Source organism: Myxocyprinus asiaticus, chromosome 44 (genome assembly GCF_019703515.2).
Source record: "Myxocyprinus asiaticus isolate MX2 ecotype Aquarium Trade chromosome 44, UBuf_Myxa_2, whole genome shotgun sequence".
In the NCBI taxonomy this organism is placed as follows: Eukaryota; Metazoa; Chordata; class Actinopteri; order Cypriniformes; family Catostomidae; genus Myxocyprinus; species Myxocyprinus asiaticus.
This window is the reverse complement of record NC_059387.1, coordinates 23,477,565-23,505,192: the sequence shown is the minus strand read 5'-3', so window position 1 is coordinate 23,505,192 and position 27,628 is coordinate 23,477,565. Positions and strand designations below refer to the sequence as shown.

At 38.2% G+C, this 27,628-nt stretch overlaps 1 protein-coding gene across 1 annotated transcript; it reads left to right on the top strand.

Moving 5' to 3' along the window:
• Positions 1–11,370: 11,370 nt before the first annotated feature.
• Positions 11,371–12,238, top strand: LOC127434518 (uncharacterized). The gene is made up of 3 exons (XM_051687349.1): positions 11,371–11,543; positions 11,733–11,770; positions 11,853–12,238. Exons 1-3 carry the CDS (start codon positions 11,371–11,373, stop codon positions 12,236–12,238), a joined length of 597 nt encoding a protein of 198 aa, XP_051543309.1.
• Positions 12,239–27,628: the final 15,390 nt, after the last annotated feature.

Below are 27,628 nucleotides of genomic sequence, written 5' to 3'. Positions count from 1 at the left end.
TATATCGATGCGCAAGCTATTTCATATAGGTCCACAACAAGAACACACAGGCTTATTCATTTTAAGAGCTTAAAAAGATTATTTGAAATATAAAAGCTTTTATATTAATTTAAATTGAAAGCTTAATATCATTTAATACTATTACAAATTAAAATAGGCTATTAAATAATAAAAAAGTGAGCACTTGGAATACTGTATGCAATAATTAGTGTGCAATATGAAGACATATTTGTTCTTTTTTTAAAGACTTATTTTGGGTACCACTTATATTGAATTTAATATGAAATGCTGTGTTCATCTCTAGTCCATGAAACAAAGGAGTTTGAGAGCCATTCATCCCTTTTTATAGCCATCTTGTAGAGTGATTTAAGCTTTTAATATTTTAAAATAATTGGCAGGCATTATATTAATCCACCTTACTAGCTCTTACATAGAAAGCCTAATATTATATTTTCATAGATATTTTAATAAATGAAAAGTAAATATAGTGTATTTAAATAAAATAAAATAATGCCGTTAATCTATATTTAGACTCAAATAAATAATTTATATTAAAGAGTTTAATTTGTGGATTTCTACGATTTTTTTTTTCTGTAAAGTTTGCTTTAAGAGTCATGTGGGAGTGATTTTCATCAGAGATATCACTTTAATCACAGCTGATTGGTTCAGCATCTATTAGCGATCTGTAACCCAGTACAAAGCCTGCCACTGAGCGGGTTAGCCGTGTAGCGTAAATTACAATGGCGATGAACACCGGCAAAAGCTGACCCACCTTCATGGTACCTAAAACCTAGGGTAGACGCAAACAAGGGCGGATCTAGAAATTTTTTTATGGGGTGGCAAGGTGGTGGCATGAAGACTATGAGGGGTGGCAACACCAAAGCAAGTGCCCATGCGTAGGTCTTATGGATTAAAGTACCAAGCTTTATTGCAGTAAGTACTAGTTTATTAATGGGAGTCACTATCAAATTACAAATGTCCATGAATTTGCAATACAACTGCATTTCCACAGGAACCACATAGTAACAATTTTGCTACTGATTTGCCAACATGAATTTTTTTTTTTTTTTTTGCATAATAAAAACTTAAGAAAAATGTATATCTCCAGAGCTCCAAAACATTGCGCTTGTCAGTAATTCGTCAGTATTGGGTTAATGTGAGGGTACATGACCTTTTGGAAGCTGCATGTCGATTTCCTGTGTGATGTTGGGTGAACAACATGGCTGTGCAGGTCCACCAACTAGACCAACACAAAACTAGCTCAATCTACAGTGGACCAACGTAGGGATTCATGCTAGTCTTAGCTGGTCTTTTCAGTTGGGTATTCAGCTCTAATTATTAGTATCATATTATGGTAAAGTGATTGTGTGGTTCTGTTTCCTTGTGTGTTAAATGTGGACTTCCACTGAAGGTAATTAAGTCGTCTTCATGGATATACTGAACATATCTGTGTCTATCGAGTTGGTCTGAATGGACATATGGTCTTACCAGTACAATCTATAGTATAAAGACAACAGCGACAAGAGCTTCAATACATCTCTGTTTAGAATGCCCTACAACTCTCCTTTAACGGCTGCATCAATAAAGCTATTCCTTTTTTAATCCCTGTTTTTTTTTCTTAGTCAGACAAAGGCAGTGGAACGCAGAGTCTTCCTGGTTCTTTGCTTTGACCCTGGATCTGTGACAGTGACAAAGGAAGACAGATTGCACTTAGACTGCATAGAGGTGACCTAAACAGCATTTAACACCAGCCTCCCAAGCTGTTTGTGATGAAATAAGAAGGGACAATGTTTCCTGAGAAATTAAATGACATAGCTGCTTTACATCTCAAATGGCAGGCAGATGAGACATTTACCTGTGGGTGCCATTCAGTTACGGAGAGTAAAAGCCTATGATGCGTTCGCTATAGACAAGCTGGGCTATTGACAGTGTCATAGTTGCTGAAGTCATTGCCTGATGTCCTTGAGAAGAGTGTGTTACACACGCTTTCTTTTTACTAAAACAAAACGGCTCATTTGGTTCTGTGTTTGAGTACTAGATCCCTTGAAAGCACACTTTCTTTCTTTTTTTTTCTTTCTTTCTTTCTTTTTTTTTTTTTTTTTTTTTTTACAAAAACCTTCAGGTTTTGATTAACTAATTGTTAACCAAGGCCTTTATCTACCCACACTAAAGTGGCTCTTAAGGCAAAATGTTTACCGTTGGACTTCAATGTTCATGTTTTCAAAATGATGGATATTTATTTGAATGGCTTGCTTAAGACTGAGAGGCTGTGACTATTGCTGTTGTGTATATTTGTGGCTTTCAGTCACACAGGACACTTTATATGTATCCTTGTAGTAAGGGTCATCATCCAATAAGGCTTTTTCAGACTTTTCTCAGAGTTCAAATAAAACCAAGAGGGAAGTCCATGTAACTGCAATATTGGCTTGTAATTGCACTCTGTATACCAGCAAACTGAAAATGAGGATTTGCTCTGTAGAAGGAAATGTAGAAGTCTTGGCTGCAGTATAGGCTAGTTGTAGACTAGATAATCTTATAACTGTCAATTTATCTTTGAAATAATTTTGTGTTCAGGACTTGCCTTAGTCTGTGTCTTGTAGAGCTGACCAGAACTTAATTGTCCATGTCCTTCTTTTTATGGACTGTATGTGAAAATGCATTTAATTCAGAACCTTTTTACACTTGGCCTCAACCACTGTTACCACAGTAACAGGGGTAATTATAACACTCTGACTTGTATTAAAAGTGCTATAATATCAGCCATTTTGCTAACTTAATTCTGGAAACTTTGGTAACCACATGCTCTCTCTACTAAATCCCACTCTCCAAAGACATGTCAGAATACACAAATGGCCAAAATGATGCCCAGGCAGTGAACGTCTCTGATGGGCTAATTTTCTGATTGGCTAAAAAGACCAGGCCACTCCCTGACTCTCTTTTTCACTTTTTAAAGAACATAGGCTGTCACAGAGACAGGGATAATTTCTCAGGGCACATTTTATGGATAGTATTTAATATAGTATTGATGTATCATTCAGTATTGCGATCAAGTCTTTCTAAATTAAAATATTTGAATGGTACAATTTCTGTTACCACATATACAGGTTTAAGGTTTCAAAAGTCTTTGAAAAAATAAAAAAAATAAATAAATACATTTCCCCCCAGTCTCCTATACTAAGCTGTAAAAGAGAATTTGTGCATAAGTCTATTAGAGAATTTACTGTACAGCTTTATGATGGATATGGCACTGGATGTGTTTTGTAGGCGTTATGCCACTTTCTGGACCACATAATGCTCTTGCGTTCAGCTAATTCTTTGTTTGACTAAAAGTGTCTTAGCTGGGTGTCTCTGGGCTATATAGACAAAGTGTGTCTGCCCGGGCCCTGTCAGTCAGAATAATGCCTTCAGAACAAAGTTTTTAGCTAGGAGCAATGATTAGAGTGAAGATCCTTTCATTATCAATCAGCACAGATTTTAGTTTGTCTCCCACTGCTTCTCAAGGCCCTGTGCCTGATGGTTTTGTAATGATAATCTTATCTAACACATTTGCCAGAATATTCTGTTACATATCAAATTCAGCCATTCTCTCATCATTCCAGTGGTCCCAAGAAAATAGAATAATTTGTGCTTTCAGCAGTTATTGATTGGCCCCAAGCTTAAAAAGTACTGGCCATTATGGTTCTGCTATCCTGGTGTTAAATTGAGTTTTAAACATATACATATCACTTTTCAGGAGTATCCTAAAGCTTTTAAATCTGGTTGATCAAAGGCCCGACTACTGCTTGTACTTCCATAAACATGCATTTAATCCAGTCTGTTTTTTGGCCCAAGCTCTTTTTTTTTTGGTGTATTAAGGCCTCAATATACTTAGAATTTCTTATTCGTTCTTCATTCAGTGGTAAAAAGAAGTTCAAAACAGCTGAGCAACAGTATACTGTACGCAAACATTCAGACACCCACCACACCGCAGGGGGACAGCGTTTAGAGGTACATTTAAATACGAGGACGCTCAAGACGACATGTAAAACCTTAACTAATGTGACAATAAAATGTGTTATCAATGAATTTATGCCTCGTTTTATGAGTACAATCCACATGAGGTCATTAAAAAGAAAAGTTATATATATATAAGCAATATCACACGAGCAAGAGTGCGATATGACCCTACATCAGCACTGCTGTGATTCGGCCGCAGGCCGAGTGCCGTAGGTAATTACAAAAGTGCTGATTTAGGGCCATTTAGCATGATTGCAAGTGTGATATTGCTTATATACAACAGTTCAATGAACAAGTAAATTTTAAAAAATTAGGAAAAACTGAGTACGGTCATAAAAAAATGCATTTGTGCATGGAACTACTTTCTTATGCGACGAATCAGAATCTTCTGTTGCTGGTTCAAAACAAATGATGCGTCCAAGCCTTCGTTAGTAATTCAAAAATGTCACTTCAGAAATAGTATCATGGATTATGCTGTTTCTAACAAGTTATTGGATAAACAAGGATGGGTGTGTGTGTGTGTGTGTGTGTGTGTGTGTGAGAGAGTGAGAGTGAGAGAGAGAGAGAGAGAGAGAGCGAGAGCGTGTGCGATCACCTGTTGCCACTCCCAAGCAGAGATGCTGTCAGCTTTCTGAAGATCAGCTTTCTAAGTGGAAAAAGCAGCCGTCCAAGCAAGGGTATTTCTCCCTGTTTCGCAGTAGCCGGTGCGCAAGAGTCATTCACTATAGAAACTGCAATCTTCTCCGCCATTTTAAACAGCACGTCCTCTCCAACGTGGAAACTCCAGTAAGAGGTAAGCGCCTTGAGTTTGTGTAATTAATCAGTCTGTTATGTCTCTCAGCTGTGATGAGCCTTAATGCTGAAGTTGTTCATTTAAAGCAGTTTAAAGCTGTTTCCTAGCTTTAGTAGTCGTAATACAAGCGATCACGAGTTCTGTTGTATGTAAACACTGGCTGATGCGGATTCACTTCACGTCACCTAACTGGCTCATATTACACACAATAATGATCTTTTGCCACCACCTGCTTGCTAACATATGTAATGTAAAAAAAAAAAAAACATGTAAAGAGACACATCTGCACCGCTCTTACACTTTAATTTAGAACGGCATGAACACAAGCGGAATGATACACATAGTGAAGCGTCTGAGTGCTGATGGTGTGAGACCATCAGTGCTCATGGAACATCTCTCGTCCAATCAGATTCGTAGAATGTAGGTGTATAGAAGAGTGATAATGGGGGAAAAACAGACAAAAGAATGATGATAAAAGAGGCATGCCTTACTTTGGGCAGATGTGTGAATGGCTTTCTGCAGATGGCACATGATTGAATGGGCACTTGAGAGTAGATTTGATTCCTTCTGTAGACTAAATAATCAAAAAACAAATCACATGACATGTTCTTGTAAAATGTCTCTACATGAACGATTGTACAGACGTAGGTACATTTGCACTAGCTCGCTAATAACTCTACACGTTGGTGTGTTCATGTTGAAAGATTTTGACTGACTGAAGAACGTTAACAGAGTTATCTGTCAGCCTCAAGGTAGGTGGAGCTCTTGATCACACCGACTGGTGACATGGACCAATGACAGTAAGAAGGTGTTTAGCAGCCACTCAGAAGTTGTTAAGAACCACCGAAACAAACCCAAAAACACCTTTTTGGACAGATTTTGTTCTAAATGACGTCACACCCGATCGTTCTTCGATTTCATATGAAGTATATTGAGGCCTTTAGGGTATTTCTGAGTCTTTTTTGCTTGATGACTCAAAAGCATAACATTGTGATTAGTTTGCAACAAAAAGAGGCTCACATCTGACAGAGATCGGCAATGCTGTTTTTTTGTGTGTTTTTTTTTTGCCAAGTTGTTTTGGGATCTAAATGGTTGCAAATATATTTTCATAATTGGTTTTGGGTTATATTACTACCAAGCTTAAAATCATATATGTTTCTCACTTGATAATGAATTGCTATTTACATAAAATGTTGAGAAAATTATGCAAACATGAATACGTTTAAGTTACTTTATCTGTGAACACTGTTGTGTCCTGTTGAATGCAGGGTGGTGTAATGCTGTTGTTGGGTGCTCTTCTTTAAAGACCACCAATTGATGGCATTTATCTGTTGACACAATATTCAATAACTGATTAAGTAGAACAGTCTGAATATTGGTAAAAAATATTGGTCAAATCGATTATCGGTCCATCTCTCATCTCATTTTATTTGTTCACTCTGTTATACTCAGGGGTGCTTTAAGGTACCTCTGGATCCATGGGCTCGCTGGTCTGCAGAGGCCCCCAGAAGCCCCCTTCCACTTGTTCCAGTTATTCAATGCACAGCACTGAATAAGCACCACACGGACACCTTTAACGGTTGCGCACGGTCACCATGTCAACAACTGTGTCTCCCGCTGAAAGCATTTAAACGCACTCCTCCCGTGAACATGGATAGGGGAAAATAGGCCCCTGGGCTTCAGCCCATATAAGCCTGTGCGTTAATGCGCCCCTGGTTATAATGTATATCCGAATATCCAAATGTGTACATGATTCCATCATGGTGAGGGGAAAATCTGCAGTAATTTATAGAAGTCCACTTCTTCTCCAGCAAGAAGTGCATTACTCTGTGATGCAAAAACAAGCTGGCTATGACTTTGAAAGTGCTTTGAAAAATCAATAAGGCCTGGTCACAGCTCGTTCTGTAAGTCCTCTTTATCACTTGTGTATAGCCAACCTTTAGCCCTGGGCCATTGCAACTTGCTATGAGTTCCTTTTGCTCCTTTGCGTAGGTCTTAGTGTACAGACATAGCTTAATAGAAATCAGGTCAGACCCAAACAACTGTGGCTCATAAGCAGGGATCTGGTCACTTACGTATGATCGGAGGAAACCTACACAGATGGTGAGCCACAGTGGAGCCGATGTCTCAGGTGGATCCACAGTTGAATGGTGGCATGGTGCCCAGGGGAACGTGTCTTCTCCTAGACTACAGAGAAGGGGGGCAGTACAGTGCCTGGGGCTGGTGCTCATCAACAGAGGGACCTCTTTGGACAGAGAGCCTAACACACCGGGCTGCACGATCCCCAGGCTAGTAAATAATAAGAGTTTTTATAATAAATTAGTAATTACTTTCTCTCTTTCATCCTTGTTGACTGAGGTGTACAAACTAGTGTGGTATTCACAAGCTCTTTTGCCTCAAGTGGCATGGGAGCCATAGGCAGTTTTGGATCCTTTAAGCTTGACTTGGCACTATAAGCCTGGCCTGGCACATAGTGTGGTGGGGGATGCATAGGAAGCACAGGGGCTTGTAGGAACTTCAGATCCATCCTGTTGTACGTGTTGGCTTTACTTATAGAAGATGTGATCATGCCCCTTGAAAAGCTCTACTTTTTAAAAACTGTGACTTGCACATAATAGTTTGTGTCCAGTAGGCCTTTCGCGATTATTAAATAACCGTCTGATCGTTGTTATTTGATCTAACCGCAGTTATTTGAGACAACCGTGATTGTTGTGCATTCTAATTCCAATCACATTTTAATGCCCAAATAAGGAAATTTTAATTGAATAAATAAATGCCATCAATGACACGCTTGTGTGTCATTCAGTTGAACTCAGAGTGTCACTGAGCTGCACCGCGCACGTCAACCAGCTCCTGTCCGAAAGAACATGTGAAGCACTCTGATGCCTGCACTGTAAGCAGAGGCTCGCATCAAACCAGAGACTATTAATTTAGGATAGATGGGCCACTTATATTAAAATGAATGGGAGAAGTTGGAACACCCAACCAAGTAGCTCTAGTGCCCAACTGTCAATGGATGTAGAAAGGAAGTCCCGCCTTACAGGTAAAAGAGCCAATCACCTTTTAGATGCAGACATCGCCTGTCAATCAACTAGAGAACCTGCATGTGCATTTGTTATACAAGCCGAGATAATTGTGCTTTTTAGCGTAATATGAGTTAAAGAAGCACAATTTATGATACCAGTGTTGTCGGATTTTACCAATTTGAAATATGTCATTTAAACGTAAGCTTGGCAAACAGTTTTTGAGATTTTGGTGTTCCCCCATTCAAGTAGATAGGAGCTGCACAGGCATGACTGGAAATAGCCTCCTGGGAGTGTTCCAAAGATGGCCGACAGTGGACTGACTTGCTAAAAAGACTTTGGCCAAACTCCCGCAAAAATAAAAACTAACAAGTATAAACTGTTTATAGTGAATGTGAAACGCTCCAGTTTCACTTTAAACAGTCGTGTAATGGCAAATGTTCCTGGTTCATACATGCAGCGACACAGAGGAGGAGACGTACGCTTACTCTATTTGTGTGGAATGATGAAATTATGAAACAAAATCTCCAAGGTTTTGCTTCATGAGAAACAAGGGCTCATGGGTTTAATCAAAGAACATTAAAATAACGTGTGAAAGTGAAGAAATTAGGAAAGAAATATTTGACTATTTTATAATATAATAAAATATTATACATATATATATATATATATATATATATATATATATATATATATATATGTATATATATATATATACACACACACACACACACACACACACATACAGTACTGTGCAAAAGTTATGGCACTTGTGAAAAATGTTGCATAGTGAGGATGTCTTCAAAAATAATGCCATAACTAGTTTTCATTTATCAATTAATGTCATACAAAGTCGAGTAAACATAAAAAAGCTAAATCAATATTTGGTGTGACCACCTTTACCTTTAAAACAGCACCAATTTTCCTAGGTACACCTGGACACAGTTTTTCTTGGTTGTTGGCAGATAGGATGTTCCAAGCTTCTTGGAGAATTCGCCACAGTTCTTCTATCTATTTCGGCTGTCTCAATTACTTCCGTCTCCGTTGTAATCCCAGACTGATTTAATAATCAGTGGGGGGCTCTGCATGCCATCTGTTGCAGGGCTCCCTGTTCTTCTATTCTATTCTATTCTATTTGCAAAAGAAATGTTTGGGAGTCTAAAATGTATATTTCCCATTGACACATAAATATAAAAAACCATCTTAAGACAAATGTTTTTGTGAAGCATCTTATGTGCCTGAGACTTTTGCACAGTACTGTATATATATATATATATATATATACATTGAGTTCAAAAAACAGTGTAAATGTAAAATTGACCAAAACTTAAGTTGACCAAGAAGAGAGACATATTTTAAGTATTTAGAAATATTTTGATATTTAAAACATTATTTTTCATGTCATTCATAAGTTTTTAAAGCCTTAAAAGGAAATCACATATCCTTATTTTATTATTATTTTTTTATGTTTCAAGTTAAATGTGTAAAATGTACTTTTTAAGGTGTAAAAAGCACACATTCAGAAAAAAGCACACCTTAAGAAATATGATAATTATATGACAATTAATCGTGAAAGCCCTTAAAGAGACAATTAATCATCATAGCCCTAAAACAGACAATTAAATATCATAATCACAATTATTTGTTTTACAATTAATTGTCAGCCAAATTTCATAATGGTGAAAGCCCTAGTGTCCAGCTTTCTAGGAGTACAAGACTTGGACCCTATCTGACCATAACTTGGTATATTTAATGGCTGTTGTGTGTTGGTTCAGTCATATTATTTCTTGTCAATGAGCACAGTTGAGATCAAATATTTCAATATCTTTAATTGTAATGGCAACCTGAAAATACAAAAAAAAAAAAAAAAAAAAAATTACAAATAAAACATATTTATGATTGTGTTTATTGCTATCATGTGGTTTTAAATTAAAAACTAGAACTTTGTTCAGAGCTGTTTACTGCATATTAATTTGCTCTGGAACTTATCAAATGTATAAAGTGGTCCCAAAAGTATTTTGACGATTTTGGCTATTTAAGTCACACTTAAACTTAAATAATTTTCAGTGCATTAGATGCAACATATCAAACCGAGTTGCATCTGCAAACAAATATTGTTGGACCATTTCTCAGAACTAACTTCACTTTTATTAGCCATTTTTTTTCAGTTACTTTTAAATCAATGGCCCCAAGGTAATTTTTAGTGGATGAATGAAGTCAGATCCCCTTTAGTTCACACAGGTGTCCTAGCAGAGTAACCACAGGTGTAGTTCATCACTTTAACTATGAACATGTTCTACAAAGTTTGATAACCAGAAATCATCAAAATACTACTTAGTCTTAATTTTAAACAAATATGTCTATTGTTTTATCTTTTAAGCCTAACACATTTCATTTGTGAAATGTTTTGTTTGAAAACTGTTTGTTCTATGTCTTAAAAAAAATACCACTTGGTTTGATACTTTGTTATCTTCCTGAGACCCAAGTGTGACCTAATAAACAAATCGTTTTCCAAAAAATGTATGTCCTCATATGGGAAACAATAGCTGTGAAATTTTAAACAATACCAAGCTATAGAAAGTCAGATTTTTAAAATCAAACTGTTTATCATGTCAAGTGTTATTCTGTCACAAACTGTTCTGTGTTTTCCCCGTCTTCAAGAGACTCTTATGTTGAAATCACCTTCTGCACTACATTTCCCATGATGCCCAGTTATCATCCTCACCTGTCATCCATCATCATTGTGTTCAGCTGTTTTGTGTTTGCCTTCATTTGTGCCTTTATTTATACCATCATGTTCAGTTATTCCTGGTCTAGTCCCGTCCATAGTAGCATTAAAGCCAAGTAGTTCCTTTGTTCATCAAGCCTTGTGTTATTTGTATTTGTATATTCCTCTTCTTCATGAAATACTGGATTTGGGTATACTAACTTCTCTCTCTCCTTGTTCATTGCTGACAGAAGACTAGACCCTCATTTGAACTCCGCAGAAGAACCGACCAAGTGCATGGACCTGGTGGATGTGTTTATGGGGCTGTTTAGGCAAGATCTTCCTCTTCTGGAATATTCAGTAATTTTTATCAACTCGCTGTGACAACCACAATAACTGACACCTACCTCAAATCCATCTATGGTATGGGACTTAACTACCAATGGAGTACAGCTGTTCTGGAGAATGGGAATCTTTCATTTCGGGAATATGTGCAAGCAACGCTGGCGAGCCATTACCCCTCGATGAAGGCCCCTCCGTTTCCCGCTCCAGTGGCCCCACTCTCTTCATCTTCCGAGCCTGCCATCACAGCCCATAAACCCATGTAGCATACCGGCATCCATGGCTCCTTCCTCCAGGCCTGCCACGGCCTCGCCTTCCAGGCCTGCCACAGTCAAGGAGCCAACGCCCATGCCTGCTATGTTCAACGAGCTAGTTCCTGAAGCTGTGTCCATCCCAGAGCCAGCGTTACAATCCTCGCCAGTCCTAGAGCCAGTGTTGCAAGCCTCACCCATCCCAGAGCCAGCTTTCATGCCAGCTCCATCCCTAGAGGAATTTTCAGGGGGGCTACTATGGTTCCAGTGATCTCTGAGCTCCCTTCAATGGAGACCATTTTCTCCCCAGCCTCTGTGATCCTGGAGACTTCCTTCATCGAGCCTCCTATGCCTCCACCTGCCAAGTCTCCCACAGCTGTGCTCACGGCCGTCCAGAAGAGGAAGCGGAGAAGAAAGGCTCCTACTCCCCAGTCAGTGCCAGTGCTCATGACCACGGAGGTCGTTCCCCTATCACTGCCTGCACTCACGACCACGGAGGTCGTTCCCGTCACTACCAGTGCCCACAGCCACGGAGGCCATTTCCCAGTCGCTGCCAATGTTCCTGACCATGGCGACTCCACCCTCTGAGTCTTCTGCAATTCCACCCACTCCTCCTCCAGCAGCTCCGTCCGCTCTCCCAGAGATTCCCCCTCCAGCGGTCCTCTCCGCTCTCCCAGAGACTCCTCCAGCGGCTCCGCCCGCTCCTTCTCCTGTGGCTCTGCCTGTGCCTTCTCCAGCAGCTCCGGCTCCTCCTCCCGAGACTCAAATCCCTGCTCATCCTGCGGCTCCGCCTGCTCCACCTATGGCTCCTCCTTCTGAAACACAAACCTCTGCTCCTCCAGCTGCTCTGTCCACTCCACCTCCAGCTACTCCTCCTGAATCTCAAATCCCTGACCCTCCAGCAGTTCCGCCTGCTGCTCCTCCGGATCCTCCTCCTGGAACTCAAATCCCCAAACCAACTGTGGCTCTGCCCCCTGTGGCTCCACCCCCTGACCCCTTGCCAGTTCCATCCTGGTGTCCTGATCCTCCGCCAGTTGTCTTCCTGGAGCCGCCTCCCAAACCTCCGGACCCCACTCCCTTCTTGGAGGCTCATCCCTGGCCTCCTGAGCCTCTGCTAGCCTCCTGATCGTCTGCTAGCTCCTCCCTGGACTCCTGATTGTCCACCAATTCCTCCATGGTCTCTTGACCATCTGTCAGACATCCCATGGTGCCCCGGCCGTCCACCTGATATCCCTTCCTCGGTACAATCCTCAATCCTTTTTGTCTTCAAGAGACTCTTAAGTTGAAATCACCTTCTGCACTACATTTCCCACAATGCCTGGTTATAATCCTCACCTGTCCCTGTCCTGTGCTTACCTTCATTTATGCCTTTTTATTTATACCTTCATGTTGGGTTATTCCTGGTCTAGTCTCATCCATAGTAGCACTGAAGCCAAGTAGTTCCTTTTGTTCATCAAGCCTTGTGTTATTTGTCTTCATTAAATACTGCATTTGGGTTCACTAACACTCTCTCTTTCTCTCTCTCTCTCTCTCTCTCTCTCTCTCTCCCCCCTTGTTCATTGCTGACATTCATGTTTTTGAGACATATAGACATTACAGCTGATTTTCTGTGAAGCTGCATTGAAACAATGTGTATTGGTAAGAGCACAAAAAAAAACTAGTCAAATAATTTGACTTGATTGGACTTGTCTGTTACAATGTTTTGTTTTTCTATTTTTCAAATTTGGCAACAATCAATGTTCTTTGCATTTTGCACTGTCAGACAAACAAGTGATCGCCAGTGCTGAAGCATTTTACCAACTGGAAATTAGCATAATGGCCAGCATCATCCAATCACTGCCGAATGTTAAAATAAAATTATTATAAATTAAATACTGATATTGTCCCAAGTCTGCTAACCATGCTGAGTGGTCCAAACATCATCTGCAGCTGAAACTGAACTTTTGGACGGATGTTAGGTGTGAATGCACTTGGCTGCATAGTAAAGTTATAGGATGCTCCCTATTGAGTGAATTACTTGACCTCCAATGTACTTTCAGTCTGCACTGGTCTCAGAACAGTTTGAAATGCACCTTATTTTCACCTAACACCATAAAAATCCTCTGAAAGCAAACATTTTTCAGCTTTTGGATAAACCCATTGATTCTCAATGTGATAATACATAGTAAATAAAGAATTTCTAAGGAAGAAATAGCACTATAGTCAACCATTGTGGTCATTGTGTTTAACAATGTGCCATTTTGTGATAAATTGCAAACATTTTCAAAACTACATATCGTATTAAACTAGAGACACAAATCTTTTGAATCAGGTTTCAATGTAAATACTTAATGAGGTTTCTTACCAGATGTAATTTTGTTCGCATTTTGTAAGCTCTGCTGTGATCGTCGCCATGTTGTTTTGCCACATGACTTGGTTACTCAAAGTTTAACCCTTTGCTGACAGCCCAGAGTGTTCTGAATTGAGATCAGTTGGTTTAAATTAAATTATGTATAGCGAAGACAAAACACACAGTCCATGCAGAAGGATGCGGGGTCACATGAGGTGAAATAATGCAAGGACATTCTTACAATTTTAACTGCAGCTTAAATGTACAAAAACGTTTTGCCTTACTGTACATCTTAATCATATTAATGATATATAAATCATATTTTCCAAATAAAAGAAACAACCATTGTTTTCTCTTTACGATTTCCAAGCAATGTAGAATACCACACTTCACACTATAATTTTGTGGTCTAATTCCGTTCTTCCCTGTAGAATTGACCCACGGCTGTGTAATTAATCTCTGTAAACATTCCATGTCCTTTGTCTGTGCAGAGCACTAATATGTGTGGGACACAGGAATTTAAGCTTGTGCGGGCGAAGGAAAGACGAGACAGTGTGACAGTATAAAGGTTACTGCCATGTTTAGTTGTTGACTAGGAGATGTGGGATGCCACTGTCTTAATGAACTCTCCAGAGAGTCCGACTCAGAGGCAGCAGTTTGAGTCCATGTGGGGAGAAAGGCTGAAATTAGTTATTTCTCCAAATAACCTCTGATGAAAGCTTGCCTCTGACTACCTGTCTTGTCACAAGCTTCAAGACAATAAACCAATTAGATAAAGCAGCATTCTGGGCCATATCTTCCCACGGTGTTTGAGACGAGAAAGAGAAAGCAAGAGAGAGGGAGAAAATCTTGGAATTAGTTTTATTTCACTATTTGCTGTTTTATTTTTTAAATGATTATTTATTTTTATGATTTATTTTAACATTCCTAAATTAGAAAAATACAGGTAGAAATAAATGAGACAATTTTTGAGACACAGTTAGAGTAAATATAAAAATAACATGGCTTGCAGAGATGAGACAATTTGTTCTTGGAAGAATTTGTTAAGAAATGTAACTTTTGATTGCAGACTGGTATCATGATTTTTTGATTGGTATCATGGCAAATCTGAGCACACTTTGGAACAATGTTAAGAAGGTTAACAATTTTGAAACGATAGTGGAGACACATGTGAGATTACGAGGAGACCAATCTGAAAAAAGCACGATACAAGGAGCCTTCATTTAAAGGATTAGTTCAACCAAAATGAAAATTCTCTCATCATTTACTCAATGTCATGCCATCCCAGATGTGTATGACTTTCTTTCTTCTGCTGAACAAAAACAAAGACTTTTGTTTTTCATGCATATCACCACCTACTGGGCAGGGAGGAGAATTTATAGTAAATATTGATCTGTTTCTCACCCACACCTATAATATCGCTTCTGAAGACAAGGATTTTACCACTGGAGTCTTTTGAATTACTTGTATGCTGCCTTTATATGCTTTTTGGAGCTTCAAAGTTCTGCCCACCATTCACTTGTATTGAATGGACCAACAGAGCTGAGATATTCTTCTAAAAAGCTTTGTTTGTGTTCAGCAGAAGACAAAGTAATACACATCTGGGATTGTATGAGGATGAGTAAATGATGAGAGATTTTTCATTTTTGGGTGAACTATCCCTTTAATCTACCTGCTGTCTAGGAGAAATAATTTAAATACTAAAGGGATAGTTTACCCAAAAACTTGCCCTTGTGTAATTTCAAACCTAAACCTTTTTTCTTCCGTGGAACACGAGAATACATTTTGAAGAGTTTTGATGCTGCTCTCGACTGAGGCTGTCAGTCACTAACATTCTGCATAATATATCCTTCTGTGCTTCCTGGGAGAGAAAAATTAATATGGGAATGACATGAGGGTGAGTAAATGATAGAAATGACAGAATTTTCATTTTTAGGTGAGGTATCCCTTTAAAGAGATCTCATTTGTGACTTTTCGTTCCTATCGAATGAACACAAGTTATTCTGCTGTTGAAAAGGACTCACATTTGAAAGAAATTTAATTTCTTCTGTGGATATAGAACACAAGGCTACTTCAATTAGCTCCACTGATATAAAGCGCCTTTCTCTTTTTGTAAAATGGCACACTAACGCATCAGAGAAAATATCCATTCCTGCAAAAGCCAAATGTCATCATTTAATGTTATGTGACATTTCTAACTCAATCACAGCACTCTAAAGCATCATCATGAGAAGGTAGCTTCATGTTTAATTCCATTTAACTTATGGCTGCATGAGACGCTCACGTAATTGCATATATTTGTCTCTTGATGGGTGTATACCATAAGTAATCAAGCATATTTATTCGCCTCGCTTACCCTTGGGACATACAGAGAACAAAGGTGAGGGGCCCAGTTGAAATGGAAGCCTTGAACCCAATCTACACAGTTCCCTGGAACCACGGCATTAGCCTGTCCTCTCCAACCACCAATATTAATGACATCGAGGCAGTTTACATATTAATGAATCAATGTAGTTTTTAATATGCTAGGCAGTAAATCAACAAGACTCTGAATGCTTTTGTCTCTCTTGTAATGCACTTTGAAATATAGTACGGGTGAAAGAAGCCTCATCTTAAGGGCAAAATTGTCTTCAATCTGTTCTCTTCATTAGATGCAAGGTTATTTTATGGTTTAACACCAAATCCTTTTAATTCACACTCAAACAGAAACCGTGGACCCATCATGAGCCTGGTCATATATGGCTTCTCTAAGACTGCTGCTTTTGTAATCACCCAGATTCAATCTTGATGGGTACAATAATTAGAAAAATTCCCCTCGGTCTCCGTGTGACTCCCTCTCTGCGGAATTTGCTTTAATTAAAACAAAGAAGAGATATCCAACAGGGGAAATAAATAAAGGTTTGTGGGAGGATCTGAACCCCTCTTTCTTTGAAGTATAGTGTAATAGCGGAAAAGTTCTTTTAGGATTTAAAAGGTAAACTGGTCTTGAGGCCAGGCATGAGCTGCTGGGATCAAACCGTATATATTTCCTCATTACACTGATTGAGAGATTATCCCCTGCTGTGACCAGAAGACACGAATAGAACCAAGCACAGCGCCTTTGCTAACTTGTGCAGATTCTGTTTTGCTGTGTGCTCATTAGTGGTGCTTGCTAAGGCAAGTATCACTAGTACTATTGCTCAGAATTAGGGATTTCAACAAACCTAGACCAATGCAGGGCCAAAACCACCATAGACATTAAGGGTGGACATCCTACGTAATATTTAGATTCCTGTTCAGTCGATATGTGTTTTTCAATGGTTGTCTTAAATCATTATTTTGGCTTGACAATGCCAACATATGGTTATTCAGCATACTTGGTTTTGGGTTTTCTAAGATTCCTAAACCATACCAAAATTATAAATTGTAACTCCTCCTAGAGCTTTTAAGCTACCTTCACCAAACTTGGCACAGACCTCTAGACAGTGCTGACTCGGGTTCAGGGGCGTCATGCACCTATTTTTCTGAGGGTGCACCAAGGTCACCCACCGCAACCCCGGAATAAACCACGGGACACAATTTCACCTTTTTAATATAAAAATTACATTTACAACTGTTTGTCAATAAATGTGTATCAGTAGTGGTTGCATTTGGTTACATTTTATGAGGTGGAGTGCATGTCTGACATCTTCAGGTGGTTTTACATCACTTTTTTTTGCGATCTTGCCACCTTTTTTGTGCAAGCATTTTTCAATCACGACAGGTGGTACAAAAGGTGCCAGCAGAAATGCAACAATGCCCACAACTGCTTTTCAACAGAGTGAAAACATGTAGCCTATTTCTGAATGAGGCATTTACTGTTAATATTGTATTCAGTGTTTAGTGTAAGTGATAGCAAAAAAATTAATTATAAATAAATACTAGAAAATTAAGCAAATAAAATGGTTTGCATTTCTCCATAAGATAGTTTAACCACGAATAGAACTCGTTCCCTATTGTCTATAGTGATTGCCACATAATGCACCATATTGGAAATAGGGAGCGATCATTGATATTAGAGATCAGTTGGAGTGATCAGTCAGATCAAACTGTGCTTAAGGGAACTGAATAAATAAAAGCTAAATGTCAGCTGAATAACGTTATCTCTGTGAAATGGTCAATGATGTGCAGTATGTTCTGTAAGCAGTGACAAAGTCTTGTGAGCACAAGTGCTGTTGCTTCGATCTGTTCAGCCGCCCACCGCTTTTCTCCCATTGAAAATACAGTACTTGTGGCTACCTAGGAACCATGTAAAACCGCCTTTTGTTATTTAAAGTTTTTATAATGACTGGAAAGGAGAAGATTCACACTGAAATAAAATAGTAAGCTGCTGCTTTCTTTGGATATGAAGAAAAGAGAATGTAAAGAAGCAGCAAAACCTTTTAAATGCATTTCAGCAGGAAAGTAAATGAACAGCGACCTATCAAAGAAAAACATAAACATAATCTATATTTGATTTTACAAAAACACAAATGGACTATTCCACAGCAATCAGACATAGTTGGTAAATTTTACCTGCACTAAAGTTGATGTAGTTAATTTGTTTTTATTACCATAACACCGCACTTTCCCTTGGTGCTGGACCTTCTCCATGAACGTGATCTCCGAAGCAGCCACTGGACACCACGTATAGCGGAACGTATGTGACTTGATTAGATTTGGAATGATGACATTTAGAAATGTGAAACAATATTTCTGCCACAGACATTCTTTTTTTACATGGAATAATCATTTAATTTAATTATCGAAGGTACAAATAAGTTTTTGGAAGTTTAAATAATCCATTCAAAATCCTCTTGGCTCAAAAATCTAAGGGGGCACGTGCCCCCTAAGTTTGAATGGGCATGACGCCTCTGCTTGGGTTGCTCTGTCTCTTCAATATTATATGTAAGAACCCACGCACACCACAACAAACTCTGCAAAGTGACGATTACAAAAAAGAAGCAAAATCAAAAATAGAATAAACTCGCACACTTGCTCACTGCTCAAACATTTGAATCTAAAACCATGTGGCTAACGTTTCAACTCATACGAGTCTTCCCCAGAACTGAGATTTTTCCTTAGAAAATGAAACTGTCAAAACTTACACACACACATGTGCAAGACTCTAACAACTAGTTACTGTAGAACATCACATAGATATACATACATAGATGCCTCATTTGGCTGGTTTGGATATGTCAACCGCAGTGCTATCTTGGTGTGGTCAACAAGGAGAGCTTTTTGAATGCAAGTGAATGGAGAAGAAGTCTCAGACCACTGCATGAACTGCTTTTGTGTGGAAACAGTTCATCATGTAATGAATTTACTGACTGGGTGCTAATTTTCAGTATGTTTGCCATGATGTTCAATTCTAGAGGACTATATATGCAGTTTACCACAAAAAAAAAAAAAAAGGAAAAAAAAAGTAAAGTCAGGAATTTTTGTATCATCTAAAATATTGCCCAATGTTTATGGAAAATAAGATAATCTACAAGTTGGCTAAAAAAGACTCCAGACTGTTGCAGACCATATCTGTCAATTTACTTTCATGTGTTGACGGACGGCTCTTGACACTTCCGATCTGGCGGACGTGCCAACGTATCACGTCCCATTAGAACAGCTGCTAATACGGTATCTACTTATAGATATCTATGGAACACCATGCCTAGTAACCAGACAGAACACCCTTGTAGCCAGCTAGAACACTTGAGGGGTGGTCCTTTGATCTGACCAGTAAGTAATCTAACAACTGCAATGTGCTTAAAATAGTCAGAACACCTTAACAACCACATAGCAATGCCCTAGCAACCAACCACAACACCTTGGCTTTGTAGAGGCAAATTTTGTTTGAGCAAGCACCTTGAGATAGAAACCTTGAGATATTGTTCCCCTGTGTCCCTTTAAAATGTATTTTCCTTCATCTGTTGAAAACATTCAAAATACCAAGTCAGGCCATGTCATCTGCTAAACACATGTATATCATAGTAAAGGTGTATTCAAGTAATTGTAAATTGCATTTGTAATGTATTTTTGAATAATTTTATTGATGCAGACTAAAAATGAGCATCATGTCATTGACCCAAATGACATAATACAGTCAACAGGAATGCATATTTTATTTACCATATACCCTTACCAAAACTCAACCCTAGACCTAACCATCAGTAGAGTACAAATGTAATCGAAGGGGTAAAACTTCAGAATCAGTAGGGCCACAGGAAAGGGTAAATACATTTGAATACATGTAAAGATATCTGATGGGAGATGGAGCTAATCAGCAAAGGCCTTTGCACACCAAACGCGAATTTTCGCCATGATTTCTCACAGCGATCAACATTTATTTTTTTATTTTTGTGTTTGTTTGGCTTTGATTAAAATCCTCTCATTAACACAGGAAACAAAATAAAAAAAGTTGTCCTCTCTTTTAACATTCCTTTTACCCTTCAATTCTACATTACCTCATCCTCTCTTTTTCTCACCCCTAACCCTGTTCATTAATCACTGTTTGCCCAAATGCCTTATTCTATGGGCTGTGTTTTATCAAGCCTTATATAATAAATGTTACCTGCTGATATGGGTATGAAGACTACTGTCTAAAAGTGAGGTTTATTCTGCCATTTCACAGAGCCATTTCTCCTTCTGACCTACAGCAGCCATTTCCTCTGCTGACTGCCTCCTGTATTTGAAGGTTCTTGTGGTGATTTCACACAATCAGAGTCTCACATTCAATGGGATGAAAGTGATTCAAAGTTGGGAGGCCCATTTAAAAAAGCTTAATATGAAATTTTCAATTATCTATACAATAGGTTAGTAATACCTGCCCCCCTGCTCATGCGGTGCCTATTTCCACATTATAGATTTATGGCATATTTTCAATCTATAGGAGCTGTATCTGCAATGATCTGACTGAAGCCATCATCTTTAAAATCTTTTATAATGAAACTAAAGAAAATGTCTTCTGATGGGTAGATTTCCATCCTGGTCTCTCTGTGCTGTGATAGCGTGAATGGTATAGATAACCTTTGCTGCCGTGATATCGATATAACTCCACAAACTGCCCTGGAAGGAAACTGTTTCGAGATAGCAGGAGAGAAGAGAAAACCGACATTAGCGCACAGCAAGAAGTTCAAACTCACAGGAAACAATAATCATAAATTTAAAGCTCAAATATGTATTTTTTTAATTACAATTAGTGTTGTCAAAAGTACCAGTACTTTGGTACCAAGTCGATACTAAAATAAATAGATGTAACGATACCAGTGTTTCTGCAGTGCCGGTAGTACCGAGCACCGACTCCATTCAGTACCAGTGCACAGTTTGACTGACAGACAGTTTTAAATGCTCACAGGCTTATTGTAATACTGTTGCTGGCACTGGCGATGATGAAGACGATGACCATGAAGAATCCACGTGCAAATTTATTCCAACAGTGTAATCCATAAACCCTAAAAACAACCGTAAATAAAACAAACATGAACTTGGCTTGACATAAACTTGACTTGACATAAACTTGAACATGGGAGAACACATGACAATGATAACCAATAAACACTAAGAACTCTAAACAAGATAACGAGACAATAAACCAATGAAAACAAGACACATGAACATGGAGGGAAACATGAAATCACATATCAAGGGAACCACATGACATGAAACAGGATTTTCAAAATAAAAGAAATGAAAAACATGAACCAACAAAATACACATGACACTTATTTTGAATGCGTGCTCTGTTACTCCTTGTTCCATGAAATGGTCAAATAATCAAATTAAAATGGTGACATTTCCTAGTGTGATTTATTAAACCACAAAAGGCTGCAATCTTAGCGTGGATGAGCAGCATAGTTTAAATGAATGTATAAATCCGACCGCTCAAACACTGGAAACTCCACAGACATTGAGAATATTCACGTTGTATCAGATGACAGAGCAGAGCTCTGTAAACTACATATTTATATAAATAAATCACAGCATTTGCGCTTTAATCTAAACAAATCTTTATTTATATATAATTTAAAACAACATACAGTTGTGCTCAAAAGTTTGCATACCCTGGCAGAAATTGTGAAATTTTGGCATTGATTTTGAAAATATGACTGATCATGCAAAAAACCTGTCTTTTCTTTAAGGATAGTGATCATATGAAGCCATTTATTATCACATAGTTGTTTGGCTCCTTTTTAAATCATAATGAGAACAGAAATCACCCAAATGGCCCTGATCAAAAGTTTACACACCCTTGAATGTTGGGCTTTGTTACAGACACTCAAAGTGACACACACAGGTTTAAATGGCAATTAAAGGTTAATTTCCCACACCTGTGGCTTTTTAAATTGCAATTAGTGTCTGTGTATAAATAGTCAATGTGTTTGTTAGCTCTCAAATGGATGCACTGAGCAGGCTAGATACTGAGCCATGGGGAGCAGAAAAGAATGGTCAAAAGACCTGCATAACAAGGTAATGGAAATTTATAAAGATGGAAAAGGATATAAAAAGATATCCAAAGCCTTGAAAATGCCAGTCAGTACTGTTCAATCACTTATTAAGAAGTGGAAAATTCGTGAATCTCTTGATATCAAGCCAAGGTCAGGTAGACCAAGAAAGATTTCAGCCACAACTGCCAGAAGAATTGTTCGGGATACAAAGAAAAACCCACAGGTAACCTCAGGAGAAATACGGGCTGCTCTGGAAAAAGATGGAGTGGTTGTTTCAAGGAGCACAATATGACGATACTTGAACAAAAATGAGCTGCATGGTAGAGTTGCCAGAAAGAAGCCTTTACTGTGCCAATGCCACAAAAATGCCTGGCTACAATATGCCCGACAACACCTTGACACGCCTCACAGCTTCTGGCACACTGTAATTTGGAGTGACGAGACCAAAATAGAGCTTTGTTTGGAGAGGGGTCAACAAGGCCTGTAGTGAAAAGAATACCATCCCCACTGTGAAGCATGGTGGTGGCTCACTGATGTTTTGGGGGTGTGTGAGCTCTAAAGGCACGGGGAATCTTGTGAAAACTGATGGCAAGATGAATGCAGCATGTTATCAGAAAATACTGGCAGACAATTTGCATTCTTCTGCATGAAAGCTGCGCATGGGACGCTCTTGGACTTTCCAGCACGACAGTGACCATAAGCACAAGGCCAAGTTAACCCTCCAGTGGTTACAGCAGAAAAAGGTAAAGGTTCTGGAGTGGCTATCACAGTCTCCTGACCTTAATATCATCGAGCCACTCGAGATCTCAAACGTGCGGTTCATGCAAGACGACCAAAGACTTTGCATGACCTGGAGGCATTTTGCCAAGACGAATGGGCAGCTATACCACCTGCAAGAAATCGGGGCCTCATAGGCAACTATTACAAAAGAGTGCACGCTGTCATTGATGCTAAAGGGGTAATACACAGTATTGAGAACTACGGGTATGCAGACTTTTGAACAGGGGTCATTTCATTTTTTACTTTGTTGCCATGTTTTGTTTTATGTTTGTGCCATTCTGTTATAACCTACAGCTGAATATGAATCCCATAAGAAATAAAATAAATGTGTTTTGCCTGCTCACTCATGTTTTCTTTAAAAATGGTACATATATTACCAATTCTCCAAGGGTATGCAAACTTTTGAGCACAACTGTAGTTGACCAAAATGTTTCACAGTAATACAATTTAAAAAAATAGCATTTCAAAATTACCACATACACAAACACCAGTAATCTAAAATACAAACACTTCAAAACTGTGTCCTACATTTCATTTGTCAGACTCAAAGGCCAGTGTAAAGGCAGGCATTCACAAATGGTGTTTTCCCATATTATTCATGACCACATCACTGGGAAGGTTTCTACAGAAATGCCATGCTGTTCTCTGCTCTTCAAACAAATCATTTTCCATACAGGCTGCACTAGAAAACAATCTTCATTACTCTGACGGACAGAGTTTAAAAATTTCCATCATGGTCTAATTTTATTCATCATACTTGCATTTGTTTCAGTTCTAGGGCTACATAACAGGGATATAGCATATGTTATAATTGTATACGCACAGGATAGTGGATATGTGATAGATTTATTTAACTCCCTAAGCATGTGTCTGGTGAAACCTAGGACTTCTAGGTTGAAAGTTCTACCTGTCAATCAACTGCTGTGCTAAAACAAGATTTTTAAACTTTGCTGTGTGCAGCCAAGGACAAGAAGACCTCAAGGATCTTCTACAGAATGACTGCTATCAACATGCAAGCAGTGACACAGATGAGAAGGACGTAGCCTACATCTAAAGCTGAATAATACAGGTAGCCTACTCCACTAAAATAACTCAGAATTCTGCACTAAACATCATGTTTGCGCTTAAATTAAATCCAAGTATAACCGCCAGAAATGGTGCACGAATTTTCTGCACTTTCTTTTTTAATCTTGCACATTTTGTGCGCTTTATTATTATGCAGTAACTAGCAGCAACACACTGATGTTATGATTGATGTATGCAGTCATGAACTCACACAGCCTCCCTTCGAAATCTGAATCTGTCAAATGTTGGACAGCATTTGTAATAATTCTTTTTTCTAAATCGGCAAATGAGTTTTCAGCTAATGCAACCCCGGCCATGCCAGTCTTCTTTTTTTTTCTAAATTGCAAGCTACAAGGAATTAAAGCAGTCTCTTCCTCTGGCTTTATGTCTTATAATGTTAAATAGTATGAAAATTAATGCCCATTAATTGCTCCAGAATTCACCAGGTTGTAAAGCCATGTTGTGTACGATTGCACCTAAACTGACTCATAACGTGTGCAGGGGCTCACGACCTCCCGAGTGTCAGAACCACTGATAAATATATAGAACTGGATTGCTGACGCAACCGTAAACTGCCAGCAGGAGGTGAAGCCACCGGAAGTGTTTCAGCAGCCATCTTGGTATGCCCAAACTCTCATAGAGCATCAATGACTGCCAGGTGAAAAAGCCCCCATTTCTCCATCTCCGACCTGCAAATGCTACAGTTGGATTTCACCCTCTAGTGAAAAACCTCTAGGATTTGCTTGTTTTCATATTGAAGTGCTCTCTGTAGTCATACATGGATACATGCCATACATATGTGTTCATTTGCCATTTAAACCTAGTGTATCAGTTTAATTTTAACCACCTTTGCTTTGCACTCTTATTCAAGTGACCGTGAGAAAAAGGCACTTTCTGATAAAAACATAAAATAAGTAACTCTGAACAAACACTTCGATCCTCACAATAAATAAGTCTGACAATGTCTGTTTGTATCTTACCTCAGTTTCAGTGAACTTGTTTACATTCAGCTGATCTGTTCGCTGATGAAGTTTGTTAGAGGTGGATACTGTTTGATATAGATACACATAACTCGCTCTGGCTTTCAAGAAACAGGAAAAATTCCCAACTTTAAATAAGTTAATAGTTACATGTGTAGGATGTTTGCGTTGTAGGGATATACATGCTGATTTCAGATATAAAATTGGTGATTGAATGACTAATATTTACTCGTTGAAATTAGATGATTTCCTATTAAGTCAATAGGGACATTGGAATGTTTGGGCATAGCAATATGGCATCGCAGTGGCTTCACTGATATGATATCATGAGCAATCCAGTTCTATATTATATATCAGTGGTCAGAACTCGCACCGTGTACGCCCGGCCTAAGTAAAGAGATGAGATTTCAGACGTGACTTAAAAGTCTTCAATAATCACACTGGGCTGTGTAGCAAACTGTTTATCCAGAAAAGTGAAGCTTCTGGCAAAAAACACATGTCATAATAAAAGCATGATTCAAAATAAAATCTAGATGGCTGAAATTGAAGCAATTGAATAAAAAACTTGAATAATAATATATTGCAGCTGTATAGTAAAATGTAATATTCACTGTAATAATAATAATAATAATAATAATAATAATTAAGCAATATATCATAAAGACAGCTGTTGAATAAAAATTTGGCAAAAAAATGCAACGACATGTTGAAGAGTTCAATTTTCACTTGTTAAAAGTTTTAAGAATTAATTGATTAGACACCATTTTGATGATGGAATTAAATTAAACTTCAAAACATGTTCTGGAAGGTTCTGGAAAATAATAAAAAATATGAAATTATAATTATTAAAATAATTATTAAATTATTAAAAATAACTAAAATGGTGTGTTCAATAGCACATTATTATATTAGCATATTTTTGCTGTGGTATCGAAATTGATATAGAGAACCGTGAAATTTCACTGGTATCGGTTCCGACTACTGAAATTTTGGTACCATGACAACACTAGTTACAATAGTTTCTCCTATCCTACCTTAATATGCAGAGATTAAAAGTAAGCAGTTTATAGGTTAAATTCCCTAAAAAGTATAAACATTTTCGCTATGTAGTGCTTCCAACCAATGGTATAAGTTTGGGGTTGGACTATCTTTTTTGCTGACCAATGGCAGATGGGGGACTTGTTTGGGGAAAACTGTTAATGGCAAAACTATTAATGATTAGTACTACCACTCTATATGGTTTTGTTAGTGTGGCAGAAATTACATTATTCAGCTTTAGCATCTCAATTGTTTCCCCTAAACAGAAATGAGATCAAATGGAGAGCAAATCCTGTTTCTTCTGACAAATAGACCCTAGTAATCTCACATGAGTCTCCTCTAGAGTTTCAGTACATCTAAACAATGTTGCACACTGTATTCCGGTTTGCCAAAGTACCAAAATCTATAATCAGAAGTCGTAGAGTTTATTCTGAACATAAATATTTCTCATCATATTGTTCTAAGACCAAATTATCTTCAATAATTGTTACATTTGATTCTGTTTTTATTTCACCTAAGGAATTTCAGGAGAAACCTTTGAGGTAAAGTTCATACTTAAATGATACATAGCGGGGAACTCCATTAAGTCTCCTGAGCTATGAAAGAGCAACCTCTGAGCAATAAAATTTCCCTTTGGGAATCCATTAATTGCTTCATTTGCACACAACAACATACATGGATTGGGAGGGGATGGGGGTTTTAGAAGCTTTAGGATATTATTCACAACAGAGTTATTTTGATGTATCTGCTCTGATGCTGCTGGAGCTCTGGATTCTGCCCTGGGAAACACTGGGATCATGGGGCTGATTTTTTGGAAGCGCAAACCCCTTTTTGAAATTCACTTATTGGCTGATAATTGTTATTCTAGAAAACAGCAGATTCCTTATTTGAACATATACATTTCATACCTTAACTCAAGGTGCTACAAACAGGTCTATAAAATGCTGTTTTTATTTTTTAATCTCATGACTTTGGCTATTGTTTTTCGTTTTTCTGAGAAAGTCTCCTTTTTCATATGATGGGTCTACTGGGAAATTAAGCTTTATAATGAAAAGCTCTCTTCTCCTTGGATAATATTAGCACAGCGTAACACTTTAAATTATTCACATAAAAAACTCATTGTTTGTTACTTGACAGTGGTGGAGAGGGAGATGGCAGAGTTATGAATTATACATCAGGCAGAAAGTGTCTTTGAATGAATCAGTGAAATGGGCTGTTTAAAATGTAACTGTGTACTTTGTTGCAGTATGTCCTGTTTGTTGTGAGGCGATAGAGTCTTTGTATCACCTCGCTCTGATGTGATGTCATTCACAGATAAGTAGGCGACCTCGCATGCTTAAGAATATCATCACACCTTGGAATTCAAAGGGAGATGGTAGAAGCAGGAAAATGATCATGAAATCACTCAGAGATACAAACAACTGTGTCAGGGTTACTTCAATGACTCCTCTTGAAGCAACAGAAAGCTTAGATCATTACTAGGACATTATCATGTGAACCACTGGTATGTTACCACTGCTACATGAAAGACCCCATAAAAACAACATAGAACTTTTGTTGCTTTTAATCCATGTCAGATAGCTTTGAGGCCATCTATACTGTATATTAGAACAGTATACTCCCAAAAATCCTGTCATCATTTACATACCCTCATGTTGTTCCAAACCCGTATGACTTACTTTCCTCCATGGAACACAAAAGGAGATGTAAGACAGAATGTTAGGGAACGACAGCCTATGTCACCATTCCCTTTTATTTAATCTTTTTCAAGACTGAGTCATAACATTTTGAAAATGTTCGAAGAACAAGTGTTGTAGCCAAAAGCAAATACACACACATACACACACAAAATCACAAACTTTACTGGATTCTGTTCCAAACTGATC

Bases quoted from the DNA above. Each gene is read 5' to 3' on its own strand.
- LOC127434518 (XM_051687349.1), top strand. From the start codon at position 11,371: ATGGTTCCAGTGATCTCTGAGCTCCCTTCAATGGAGACCATTTTCTCC. The intron at 11,544-11,732 runs GTCAGTGCCAGT...CTCCTCCTCCAG, and splicing joins AGAAAGGCTCCTACTCCCCA to CAGCTCCGTCCGCTCTCCCA. The intron at 11,771-11,852 runs GTCCTCTCCGCT...CTTCTCCAGCAG, and splicing joins CAGAGATTCCCCCTCCAGCG to CTCCGGCTCCTCCTCCCGAG.